General features: G+C 43.1%; 1 protein-coding gene across 7 annotated transcripts in view; it reads left to right on the forward strand.

Annotated features, from left to right (window-relative positions):
- Positions 1–11626, forward strand: part of MAP2 (microtubule associated protein 2) — a 219796-nt gene extending 208170 nt beyond the window's left edge. For 4 of the 7 annotated variants that reach the window (XM_084209758.1, XM_084209759.1, XM_084209755.1 and 1 more), the window contains 3 exons: positions 6141–6222; positions 6722–6834; positions 7479–11626. In XM_084209758.1, coding sequence (XP_084065884.1) covers positions 6141–6222; positions 6722–6834; positions 7479–7694 — 411 coding nt within the window. In that variant the 3' untranslated portion in view covers positions 7695–11626. Of the gene's footprint in view, positions 1–4512; positions 4606–6140; positions 6223–6721; positions 6835–7478 lie in introns of all 7 variants that reach the window. The other 3 variants (XM_084209753.1, XM_084209756.1, XM_084209757.1) reach the window with 1 other exon arrangement.
- Positions 11627–12536: the final 910 nt, after the last annotated feature.

Here is a 12536-nt window from a genome sequence, read left to right on the forward strand (position 1 = left end):
GTTCATCATGAGCACAGTTGTGTAGTACTGGCAGAGGAGGACCTGCAAACTGTTGTACAGGGAGTCTTTGAAATCCAGCTCATATTCTGCTTAACATGAGGCGTATATCTGGAAGACAAATATGGTGTCTCATAGCCTGTCTTCTTCTTGTGCCAGCAAGCTTAACCCAAAACTATTCCCTGTGCTCTAGTGTAGATGTTTCCCTTAGACCACAACCCCCAGCTGTTCTGATTGCCAGTCAGGCCACTGAAGGAGTAGGAAGGGAACCAGTTAACTGGGCTGAGTGCAGAGCAATCTAGGCCTCATTTAAATGAACTCTGAGAAAAATACCTTCTACACTTGTTTTCCTTGCAGACTGTGCAGAAATGCCCCACATTGCCCAGAGCTCTCACGGGCAGCATTCCAACTGCATGGATGGGTGTTGGAGTGCACTCTTCCAGTCCTGCTGGGGACCACTGGAAGCAGTGGGAGTCACTGGGGCCATGCTGTGTGCATGCTGGCACACAGTCTGCCTTGGGCTTCAGTTCTGGACCATTGCTGAGGAGTCAGCAGAAGACAGTGAGGGGAAGGCCTGTCAGACTTCCAGGGCTTCAGACAGAAGCCAGTTTTCTCTTGGGCAATAAGGTTTTGTAGAGTAAACATTGCGTTGTCTGTAAGGCTTTGATTTTCCACTGTGGTTTAATTACACATAATTATGACAAGTGCTGAGGAACCTCAGCTTCATCTTAATCCAAATGCTGACTTCCAGGCCCTTTCCAGCATACCTGGGCAAGCCAGTTTCACATCAGAAGAGAGGGTACCCACTTCATACTGGCAGGTCAGAACATGGGTTACAAGGAACTCTGTCACAACGTTATCTTGTTGGGATTTCTAGAGAGTGCGGATAGAAAGGAGTCCTGTTTTTGCCACAGACTTTCATTTTGCATACACAAAATGTTCCCTTTCCTGAATGAGAGCATGAGCGGGCTTGATCTTTCATTTAACTTTCAGCACAACTGAAGTGCATATATGTGCATCCCTACCACACCTCCACCCACACACAAGATGTACATACACATTTGGAACACAGAGAACCTTCCTGGTGAGTCATTGTGTTTGTGCTGCCTCTGTTGCAGGCAGCTGCATCATCTAATTCCTTTCATCAAGTGCCATCATGAAAGTTTACCATTTTCTTGTAGCTGTGCTCCCTCACGTGGCAATTCCTTGCTCTGATAGTTAAAGTTTCCCTCCAGATGCCAGCTTCAAATGATTCATAGTCAGTTTACCTTCTTTGTTTGCAAGCTAAAGTTTTTCTCTAGCCTGAATGGTTCCTGTCCCTTTCTGGTAAGCTCCCTCTCCTGATTACAATGATTCCTCAAACAAAACTGCTCCTGCAGTCACACTGGCTGGCTGGCAGTCTCAGCCTTTCTCAGCTCATTTGGAACTTGTTGGACAATTTCAGCCAGTGCTGGCAAGGGAGCAGTGGTGAGAAATACAGGTGGTCCCTCCACACAGAGTGATGGCTGTTGACAGAGTATGGAATAGGAAGTCAACACTGGGGTAAAGGCAGTGAACTCAGCCCTTCTCCACAATCAGGAACAGCAAACACTTGAGTGGTTGTGTATTATCCTGTTGGCCCAGTCTAGCAGACTTGGAAGAAAACTTGAGACAAAATGCTGGCTGGAAGGGATAGGGCTTGCTGGAATATGCAGGATGGCTGAATTAAGCAGTTTAAGCCCTAATCTATAGGAAACAAAGCCCTGTTCGTTTGTGGAACACTTAGAGAGGGTGGCTGTGATTTAAATATGTGCAGGGATACTGATATATCCCAGGAAAGGGAGAAACAGGTCATCAGGGAAAACCTGAATCAGTGCAGTTCCTCTCTGTGCCAGATGAGCAGCAGAATGCATGCATGTCCCTCAGCTCTCTCCAGCCCTCAGCACAGGACACAAATGATGCATAAGTCTCCTGCTGCACAGGGGCACATTTCACCCAGTGAGATGGCGAGATAATTGAGATGATTGGTTCTTTATATATCTGCTAGCTGGGTCCATGGGCCATGAGACTCATGAACTGTCAGACTTCTGAGTGCAAGTCAGCCTTTAGGCACTTGATCAAAGGCACTCTCTCAACTTTTCACCTTGCTTTGGCTCCATTTTAAGCTAGAGGCCCCCAGTGCAGAGGTCTTGCCTTGACCCATAAGTCAGCATTTTCAGAGCAGATGAATCCCTGTGGCCATAGCTAAGAAGTGCTGCTGATCCATCACTCAGAGATGTACTCAGAAAGTGCCAGGAAGGCTTTCCTTCTGTTTTGCCCAGTTTTGTCTGGCCAGAAGCTGTCTGAGAGCCAGATCTGAATACACATCTGATGTGTGGTTCTGTAACTGATGTGACATGTGTCTCATATAATACTGGGATACATTTTTAAAAAACATCATATTGAGAGAAAGCACAAGCATGAAATTCTGAAGGCATTTGCTTTCATGTTTCAGTATATGTTGGTTTACTTGGACAGATCAGCAGATGGGAGGGGGAAAGGCAGAAATCAGTTTGACTATTGAAGATGCCCTTCTGAAGGTGACCTGCCAGTTGTGTGGGGTTGGCTGATGCTGTCATCATTGGTGTTGCTGAGCATGCCATCACACCAGATCTTTATCAGTTAAAGCAAGGTTTTTGCTTTAAACTAAAAAGTTTAAAATAATCTTAACATTCTTGATTTCGTTGTTATATGTAATAAGAAGGATCCATAGAACAGTTTGCTATGAAGAACTTCTTCATATTAGCTGCAAAGAGTGAACCTCTGAGAGTTTACTGGATTTAAGTGTACACCAGTACCAGAGGATTCAACTCACTAAAGGTGCTGTTATCCCCTCTGCAGCAGCCAAAAGCTGCAAAAGAGTTTTTCCTAGTCTGGAGAGGTGAGACACAGAGGGAGTGATTTTTCTCGTATTTAGCAGGGAACCTGGGGCAGTTTGGGGACCTGAAGCCAGGAAGCAGAACCTTCACAGGGTTCTGCTCCTTCCCACTGACTGCTTCAGCTGTTTTGGTGCTGCTTTGTGCTCCCAAAGTGGTGAGAAGCTGCAGTAAGGAACCTCAGTGTGCATTTCCCTCTGTCTTAACTTGATATTGGCTACTCACTGTAGGTTTACCTACAAGAGCAGCCAAGAGGGCTGTGCTAAGTCATCTGCCAGTGAAGGCTCTATAATTGCCATTTAGCAAAATACATAGTAACCCAAATTCTCTGGCTTTCTTACAGGAAAGAGTGTAAAGTCCTATATTAATACATAAAAATAAAATCCAATATAGATTTCATGCAATCCAATAAAGATTTAATATTTAACCCAGCGAAAGAATATACTGCATGGGTGCACTCTGATACAAAGAAGGCAGGTGCAGCCTTGGACACCTTCTCACCCACCTGAAAACTCTATTACTGATGAGCACAACCCCCTGCTCCTGGTCAGAAATAAACCTGAAACTAGTGTTAGTCAGGTGCACACCTAGTTGTCCCTGCCCACTAGCCATCACCATGCAGCTGCACATCCTTCCCTGGGAGTACAATTATTGGTGGCACCTGAGTTCTGCTGTAGAGGAGCTGCTTTGCCATGGGGATCAAGCATGGGACAGCATGACTTGCCCTTGACAGAGTTTGCCTCCAGGCACTGTCCAGTGCCTGCAGTGGCTAAGGTAACATTTAAAAAATGTGGACTCCTGGCATGTGTAAGGGAGGCTGCATCATCAAGGGAACAGCAAAAACCTTACCTTGTTGTGTGAAGAGACGAAGAGCACAGGGGAGAAGCATGGTGCTGCTAGCACTAGAAGGTAATTGTGCCAAATCTGGCACACCAGATCTCTGGCTGGCACCAGAAATGAAAAAGCAGTGAGTGCAGCTCTAGGTTTGCAGATGCTGTTGTTTTCTGCCTTGCCCTGTAGTAGATGACAGTAAAGAGAGAGAGCAGTAGAGAGCCCTGACTAGTTCAAGTAATTTTGTTGCTCCCCTTTCGTGTCACTCTGAGGTCTCTTTTATGTATGTAGCTGCTGTTACAGCTGTGTGGCAGAAGGTGGGTTGAAATACCTCAGGATTTCAGCCTGTGCCTGTGCTGGATCTGGGATTTCTGCATCAAAGGCTGGAGTGCTAAGCTGCGGGAAGGTGGGTTCCCATCTTCTTGTGGCCAGTTCAGCAGAAATACTGAACATCACTCAATAGACCCTAGGGCAGGCTGTCCAAAGACTAGGCCCAGTCCAGGCAAGCATGGAGTTCTTGAATTTTTTCAGGGAAAAGCCACCTCTCATACCTTCCAGTATAAAACTTTCCCCTTTGTGTGTCACCACCACTTTGTGAGGTAGAAAGAGCAGATGCTGTGTGAACATACTAAGAGATTGACAGGGTTTATTTTCTCACATTTCAATAGAAGTGTCAGAAGAAGGAGTTACTGTAGGAGGCAAATTACCCTGGTTTCCTTGTCCTGCACACCCCCCCCCCCCAACTAAGTGTGTGTATGGTATATAGTAAGTTAACTCCAATTCCTTTTAGGTTAGGATTTTAAACAAGAAGATCGATTTTAGCGATATTCAGTCCCGGTGTGGTTCCAGAGATAACATCAAACATTCTGCAGGGGGAGGAAATGTAAGTAGTATGGACACCCTGTGAACAGGCACTTCCACTGTGGTGAAGCATCTCACATAGGCAGAACCTTCTGTCTCCTTTCCTCTGAGCACTGCTTTCCTTCTTGCTGCTGTTTCACATGTGAGTTTGGTCTGGTAGTCGAGTGAGCCCTGTATGCAGTGGTGGCCTCCTGATCTTTCCCCGCAGATCACAACACATTTTCACAACTTGGACAGGGAAAGGAAATTATAAAAGAAGGGTTATCTCTAAATGATAAAAGAAGGGTTATCTCTAAGTGATAAAAGAAGAAGGGTTATCTCTAAATGATAAAAGAAAAGTTATCTCTAAATGCCCAAGTGAAAGTGCAGTCTGAGCCAAAATGGTTCAGTGCCTTTCTTTCATGGGAGGAGCCCAAGAAAGTAATTTCCAGAAAGAAACTGCAGCTCACAGTGAGACTCCAGCCTCCCCGTTGGGCATTTTCTATGCACCAGTCCTTCCTCAGCTAACCTTTCAGTTATGTGCATTCAGCAGAGAGGAAGAAGAAAAATAAAACAGGACAAAGAAAGCTCAGAAAAGAGGGTGTGATCAGCCAGCATGCTGAGTGCTGATGTCACAGCATTATTCCAGTCTAAGAAACTGAGGTGGCCCAGGGTTTGACCAGACACCTGCTGGTTTTATTGGGCACACTGGAATAGCTTAAGGTGGCTATGACTGTCCTGATGGAAATGATCACCCCTCAGATGGAAGAGCTGATGGTGTGGGCACATCTGATCCAGGCAGGGTCAATGCAGCAGCCAGTGCTGGCCTAAGCCACTGGTGCTGTGGTGAGCAAGCCAGAGGCATTGCAGTTACCCTGGAGCTCCTGGCTGGCTGTGACTTCTTGGGGCCTACCAGCTCAGTGCCTGTGGGCCACATCTTGGAGTTATTGGGGACTGTCACTCTGTGGCTGTTGCCAAGCTGGGCTGAGCACAGCCATGGTAAGGTGGCAGCAGGAGGAGGGAGGGTGCCTGACCTGCTGCTCTGCAGTGAGCACTGTGCCAGCTGGCTGAACCTCTGCCTGCTCAGGTACAGCTGCAGGAGGCACGTGTGTAGATTACTCAGACTCTGCATAGTGGATTGACAGGAAATGCATACCATATTTAGTTGCAGGAAAATACAAAACAGATGGTAGATAAAAAGCAATCACCAAAATATCCTAGTTGCCAGGATGCATAATTGAGACAGAAGCAAATGGGTTGGGTCCTGCTGTGTGCAGTGCTTTGGAGCACCCACTCTGAAAGGAGGAGGCTCAGAAACATTTTAGAAAGAACCCACAAGCTGATCTCCTTTATCCTCCTCTTCATTTTGCTAATAGTAAAGCTTAACCCAGCTTTGTCATCTTCCTAGGTGGGAGGTTTCCTCTTTTGTGGCATGGTCTGTTTTCTACTAACCATTTCTCCTTTTCCAGTGGTTTATAGAAGCCTGTCACTCTTTCTCTGCAGGGCTTGGTTTTTTATTTATTTCTTTATTTTATTCTTTTCATTCCTGTAATTTTTGTATGTGTGCACTTTTGACAGGTACAAATTGTAACCAAGAAGATTGACTTGAGTCATGTGACTTCCAAGTGTGGCTCACTCAAGAATATCCACCACAAACCAGGTACTGTAGGAATTTATGGGTTGTGGGACAAAGCAAGGACCTAATACTGTTATTTGAGCTCAAAATCATGGATGATACTGTTCTCTTTTACAGTCAAAGAGAAAAGAAACACTCTTTAGTAATAAAAATACATTAAATTACTTCACTAAATATATAAAGACATAAAGGTATGAGACCACCTAGTCTAGAGAGGTGATAAAAAAATACTGCCAAAGGATGGTGCTCTGGCATAAGATTGAAATATAGGCTGAAGTCAATGAAATAGTTAAGCATGTGCTTAAATCCCATGAAAACCAGTAGGACTGCAGCACCTGCTTACAGTTTAAATATATGTTGAAGATTTTATATTTTACTGAACGTGCAGAGCATTATTCTATGCTTCTCCAAAACTATTAGATCTCAACTAAAAGGGAGATAGTGTGAGTGCACTCATGCTTCAGGTCACACTTTCTCCTCTACCATTTCAATTTCCTAATCTGTGTTTCCTTTTCCTCTGTAGGAGGTGGGCGTGTGAAAATTGAGAGTGTGAAACTGGATTTCAAAGAAAAAGCTCAGGCTAAAGTTGGTTCACTGGAAAATGCCCACCATGTACCTGGCGGTGGTAACGTCAAGGTAAAGGAACAGCTGTCAGAAAAGGCTCCTACTGTGCCCCTGGCCCACTGAAATCACTAGAGCTGTAAATTCAGCAATGGCTCTGAATTGAGTAGGAAACATCTGTCTGTCCTCTTTCAAGCACACTCATATACCAATTTGTTCCCTTTGAAATTTGGAATGACCCATCTTGCATCTGCATATAAGCTGAGAGTGAAATGTCATGTAGTTTGTGCACTGTTTTTTCCCCCTAAAGATAAACCTTGTTTGGGACTGAGAGACAGCACAGGTATGAGGTATGATCTGAGAGGAGGACTCCATTGTGAAACAGGAGGAAAACATCCTAAAAGTAAAATCCCTCCCACAAACATTTGAAAATACAGATTTTGAAAACAAATCACAGTGCCCATATGATGCTTATGAAATTTGTACAGCTAGGAACTTCTCTTTAAAGCATCCATCCGACAGAAATGGTAAGAGAATGTAACATAGTATACCAGTTTAGCTATTAAACAAGGTGAAAAATTCAATTTTCTAAGGAGCAAAGAAGCTTTGATCTTTCTAATAGTTTTTAAAAGTAAGCAAAATGATGCTCAAATGGTGACCTATAAGGAGATAATTTAGTGAACATATAATGTGTGTAATTCTTTATTTTCCTGGAGCAGATTGACAGCCAGAAGCTGAACTTCAGAGAGCACGCCAAGGCCCGTGTTGACCACGGGGCTGAGATCATCACACAGTCACCAGGCAGGTCTAGCATGGCCTCGCCACGCAGACTCAGCAACGTCTCATCCTCTGGAAGCATCAACCTGCTTGAATCACCCCAGCTTGCTACCCTTGCTGAAGATGTCACAGCAGCCCTTGCCAAGCAGGGGTTATGAATTTGCTCATTTTGCGTTGTATGAAGTAATAATATTTAGGCATGAGCTCTTGGCAGGAATGGGCTCAGAGCAGGTGTCATGTTCATTCTTTACCATGTCTAAAACTAAATTACATCCCAAGACTTGTAGTTACCATACAGTTTAAAAGAAAAAAACAGAAAAAAAATAAATTCCATAGATGCAGAAATTGGCCTGACCTCCATTTACAACAGGAAGACACTGGCTTTATATGGGTATACAGCGGTATGTTACATTGGACAATTATTGTTGCTCTGCTCTGTCTTGCATGGAGTACTGTAGTATGATAAAAATGCATTTTTACCTTTCATGTGCCTGAAGGCCATCCACCTCTTTCTGAAGAGCCTTGTTAATATCCCAAGTTGCTCATTTCACAGTTCTTTTGATAGATGGGGAAATAAAAAAGAAAAGTTGCCCATTGTAAGTTATTACAGGTTAAATTAACAGTCTGCTTACCAGAAGGAAGGGCATATAGGGAAATTCAACTTTAATTTAAAAAAAAAAGTTACTTTGTATAAATGAGTAGAACAAAAGTTGAAATAAGTTATTAACATTTTTGGAACCTGGTTAATTATGTCAGTGTATAGCTGAAAAGCCAATAAATTATTTAAATAATAACTAAAAATACTAGCTGAAAACATTTGAATCGTGCTTTGGGAAGTGACATAAAAAAGCTGCTGAAAGCGAGCACTCATACCCCAACAGACTTGTGTCTGATAGAAAAGTTGGTTAAGCAGCTAGATTTGTGTGCATACCACCAGTTCCACATTCTTTCCATCTGTTTGATACAGTATTATAGATATATATATTTCTCTGTGGCCATTTGTGATATGCCCTCCTCATATACTTGAATATTCTACTTCTTTATTCACAGTATCTGTGTCTCTTGCACCCTTTGGTGTTGCAATTTTAGGTATGTAAAAGTAGATGTTAGCAGGGGGTTTTTTCCCTATTCATAAGAATACATTTAAAAAAGATGAAAATTGTAGCATGAAGTTGCTTTCTGTAACAACTAAAAGCCGTGACCCTGTTTTAGTGACAGATGCAAGTCTATTCTGTGATGCTAGAAAAAGGATTCCTTCCTTCTTCCCTTTCCTCCCTATCTTCACAAAGAAATGATTTTTGTGGGGTCCAGATGTTTGTAAAAGAGTCTCCAAAGAAGGCTGAGTTTGGACTATGGATTTTTTAAAAATCCGCAATAGTTTGGTTCTTTCTTTTGTTCTTTCCTTTCTCTCTCTCTCTCTCTCTCTTTCTCTCTTTCTTTCTCCCTTTCTTTCCTTTCTCTTTCCCTCCCTTCCTTCCTTCCTCATCTTTTTCTTCATTCCCATAGTAACAATGAATGTTTGATTTATTGTTTTTCTTTTGCTAAAGTTGAAACACAGAAAAAATATTAAGATGTTGTTTCCACTCCTTTAGTGATGTCTCCCATGTACACTCAGGCACTCAGATAACAGTGATAATCATAGCAGAGATGCCTGTAAATTGCAATACATGAATAAATAAAAATCAGCTCCCTAGATTGGTTGTCATAGTGATTCATCACATAAATAGGGCATCTTAAAATCTGAGCAAAGTGGGATTATGTTGACTATAAAAAGTATAAGAAAAAGTGTGCATGAAAGATAAAAGGCAGATAACCAACAGATCTAGTGGAGTTACCTGAGAGAACACTGGTGACGGAGATGATCCTCAGCAGCAGATCATCACCTGCTGGTGCCCTATGTACATGAGACATTAAGGAATGACCAGTTTACATTCTTGCAGATTGTTTTATCTTTTCCTTTTGAAGCCTCGTAACTGAACTTTGCACTGTCAGTTGAGCTATACTTGATATATGTATTAGGTTAATGACGTGTTTTGGAAACTTTCAATCTGTTCTTTTTCCTTCTTAATTTTTACGTGTGTGTGTGTGTTGGGGTTTGGTCTGGAAAGACTCACAGAGATTTTTATGTCTGTGGAGATTCTAAAAATTAATGGCACAGGATTCCCCATCATTATGTTCAGGTAGTAATGCAGTTACTGGTCAGTAAATATTCAGTGGACCAAAGTGGGGTTTTGGCTAAGCTGCTACAGCAGTACAAACACAAAACAGAGTGGTTAAATCTCTCAAACTTTTGCTGAATAAGAACTTCTGACAGCCCCACACATGACATTTCAGCTCTGCAAAAAGCTTTTTCACACAATAAAGTACCTAACACTGTTTGTAAGTCAGTTGTTTCATACAAAGGACAGTGAGTTTAGAACCGTCCCAAGTGCAATTGGAGGATTCTGATTTCTGCCTTGTATTTGTTTCACTTCTGCTTAAAGTAATCCTAAGAATTCATATGGAAACAATTCAAGTGAGGTGCAATAAAATCTTCTTCCCATTTTTTCAGAAAAACAACAGACAGAAAGGAAAACTGACAGTATTTTTATCATTTTGCTCTGATTATGCTATCAATTAATATAAATTAGCCTTGCAGTGGTTTTTCTTTCTATGCCTTTTGCCAGTGTAGGAGAAAAACTATGGTACTACTGAACCTCTGCTTTCTGAACCCGAGCAGCATCTCATGGGAACAGTGTTAACCTGAGATCCAAGTGTTTTTATTCTGCTTTTAAAATTGGCATACTCTAGAAAATAAGGCTTAGTTAATCCACCTATGAGTCCAAAGTTAGAGTGTGTAACACACCAAGTCATTTATTTCATGCATTAAAATGAGCTTTCTTGTTTTGACTGAAGCAAAGACCTTTGTAATCATTATCATCCTTCCATAGAAAGAATCCTAGAATGCTGTGGAGTTAGATGAAAAGAAATTAAGAGTTTTGTGCTTTTGAATAATAATTAAAAAAACCAAGTTATGTTACATGACTCTAGATGTTCACTGAAAAGCTCATATTAATCTTAACTTTCTCAAGAAGAGTGTTCGTTTTAAAAACAACAGTTGTAAATATGTAACGCCCACTAAAGAAGATAGAGCCAGCTTCCTGGAAACTGCATCTGTTGTGTTTCTTTTCCATAGGCATGTTGAGCCAGCAGGTTTGTTGGGTGCCTGAGACCCAATTGTGTAACAAAGCAGAGGTAATCCAGACAAAAAGAATGGTGAAACCTTGTTTGGGTACCGAGGGGAGCACCCCAAATCTAATAATCCATCGGGTTGTAGAGATGAAAGAATGCTTCTGCCTCATCTGCAGAGTTCTCTTTCTATGTAACCACAAGCTGAAACAAATCAAAGTTGAGCAAACCTCTGTCCAGCAAGAGTAAAGGAAAAACTAAACCTGATGAGGAAAATTATGAGCCCATAAGGGCAATATATATTTTCACTGTACAGCAGTAAATGGAATTAATTATTCAGTCCTCTGCTATGGTACAGTAGTAACCTCATCATGACTGCTCACACATCTAAGTTTGCCTAAATACATGACTCAAAGGGAGTCAAAAGGCAGCCTGTGTTGACTACCACATGAGCAAAAGTTTTTTCCATGCTGGACTAAATACTGTTTGAAACCCAAGTATATGTCCCTTCAAAGGCAAATGCCTTGAAGAGTAATCACATTAGCTGTGAAAATCAGTGCTGGTAGATTTCTAGCCTAGGTGTCTGTGAGTTCACTCACTAGTCAGATTGCTAAAGCAACTCCCTCTGCAACTCCAGCAATTCCCACTGCAGGAAGGTAAATTAGTTTCACACTGGGAAAAGTCAAGCGTATAAAAGCCACTTCAACTTTAGCAAAGAGAAAAAGCCAACAAGTAAACATGCTGTATGCTGGGATATCAAGGAATACAGTCTGCTGTTACAAACCTGTGTTTTTTCTGATAATTCTAGAGCCTGTTACCATAAAAGAGGCATTTCTTGAATGGCTGGTGGTAGGTAGTTCATGTTTTTCAATCCAATTTGCAATTGTATTTGTTGCTGTATAGTGATTGTTTTGCAAAATAAACTCGCTTGTCATCTAATTGCACGTGTTAGCTTCCTGTGTTTGTCATCCAGCTCCTCCTGAATCCAAGCCCTGCACATTCAGCACCTTCTGGTACTGCCCTCAGTCTATCCAGGAACAGTCACAGCAAGTCCAGTCGTATTGTTCAGGCAATCCCTCTCACTTTTATACAAAGGGATCGGTTTTTATGGCTTGCATCCTCTTCTGCAGGTCAGTATCTCCCTACTGGGTGCAAATTTCTTCTCTGAGAGGGTGATTAGACATTGGAACTGGCTGCCAGGGAAATGGTGGAGTCGCTGTCCCTGAAGGCGTTTAAGGACAGCCTGGATGTGGCGCTTGGTGCCACGGCCTGGTTGACAAGGCGGTGTTTGTTCATAGCGTTGGTTGGACTTGATAATCTCAGGGGTCTTGAGATGATCTCCCAACCAAACCAGCCTTGTGATTCTGTGGTCAGGACATGTGATCGAAGTCCCTGGATCAGGGATCCCTGAGGGCCTTGTACACCAGGGAAATGGCGGCTCCGGGCTGCGGATGAGGCACAGCTGCACACCAGCCCTCAGGTCCCTTGTACACCAGGGAAATGGCGGCTCCAGGCTGTTAATGTGGCACAGCCACACACCGGCCCTCAGGGCCCTTGTACACCAGGGAAATGGCGACTCCAGGCTGCCAATGTGGCACAGCCACACACCGGCCCTCAGGGCCCTTGTACGCCAGGGAAATGGTGACTCCAGGCTGTTAATGTGGCACAGCCTCACACGGGCCCTCAGGGCCCTTGTACACCAGGGAAATGGCGGCCCTGACTGCCAGTGTGGCACAGCCGCACACCGGCCCTCAGGGCCCTTGTACGCCAGGGAAATGGCGGCCCTGACTGCCAATGTGGCACAGCGTCACACTGGCCCTCAGGGCCCTTGT

This window comes from Fringilla coelebs (assembly GCF_963513975.1).
Source record: "Fringilla coelebs genome assembly, chromosome: 7".
Classification (NCBI taxonomy): domain Eukaryota; kingdom Metazoa; phylum Chordata; class Aves; order Passeriformes; family Fringillidae; genus Fringilla; species Fringilla coelebs.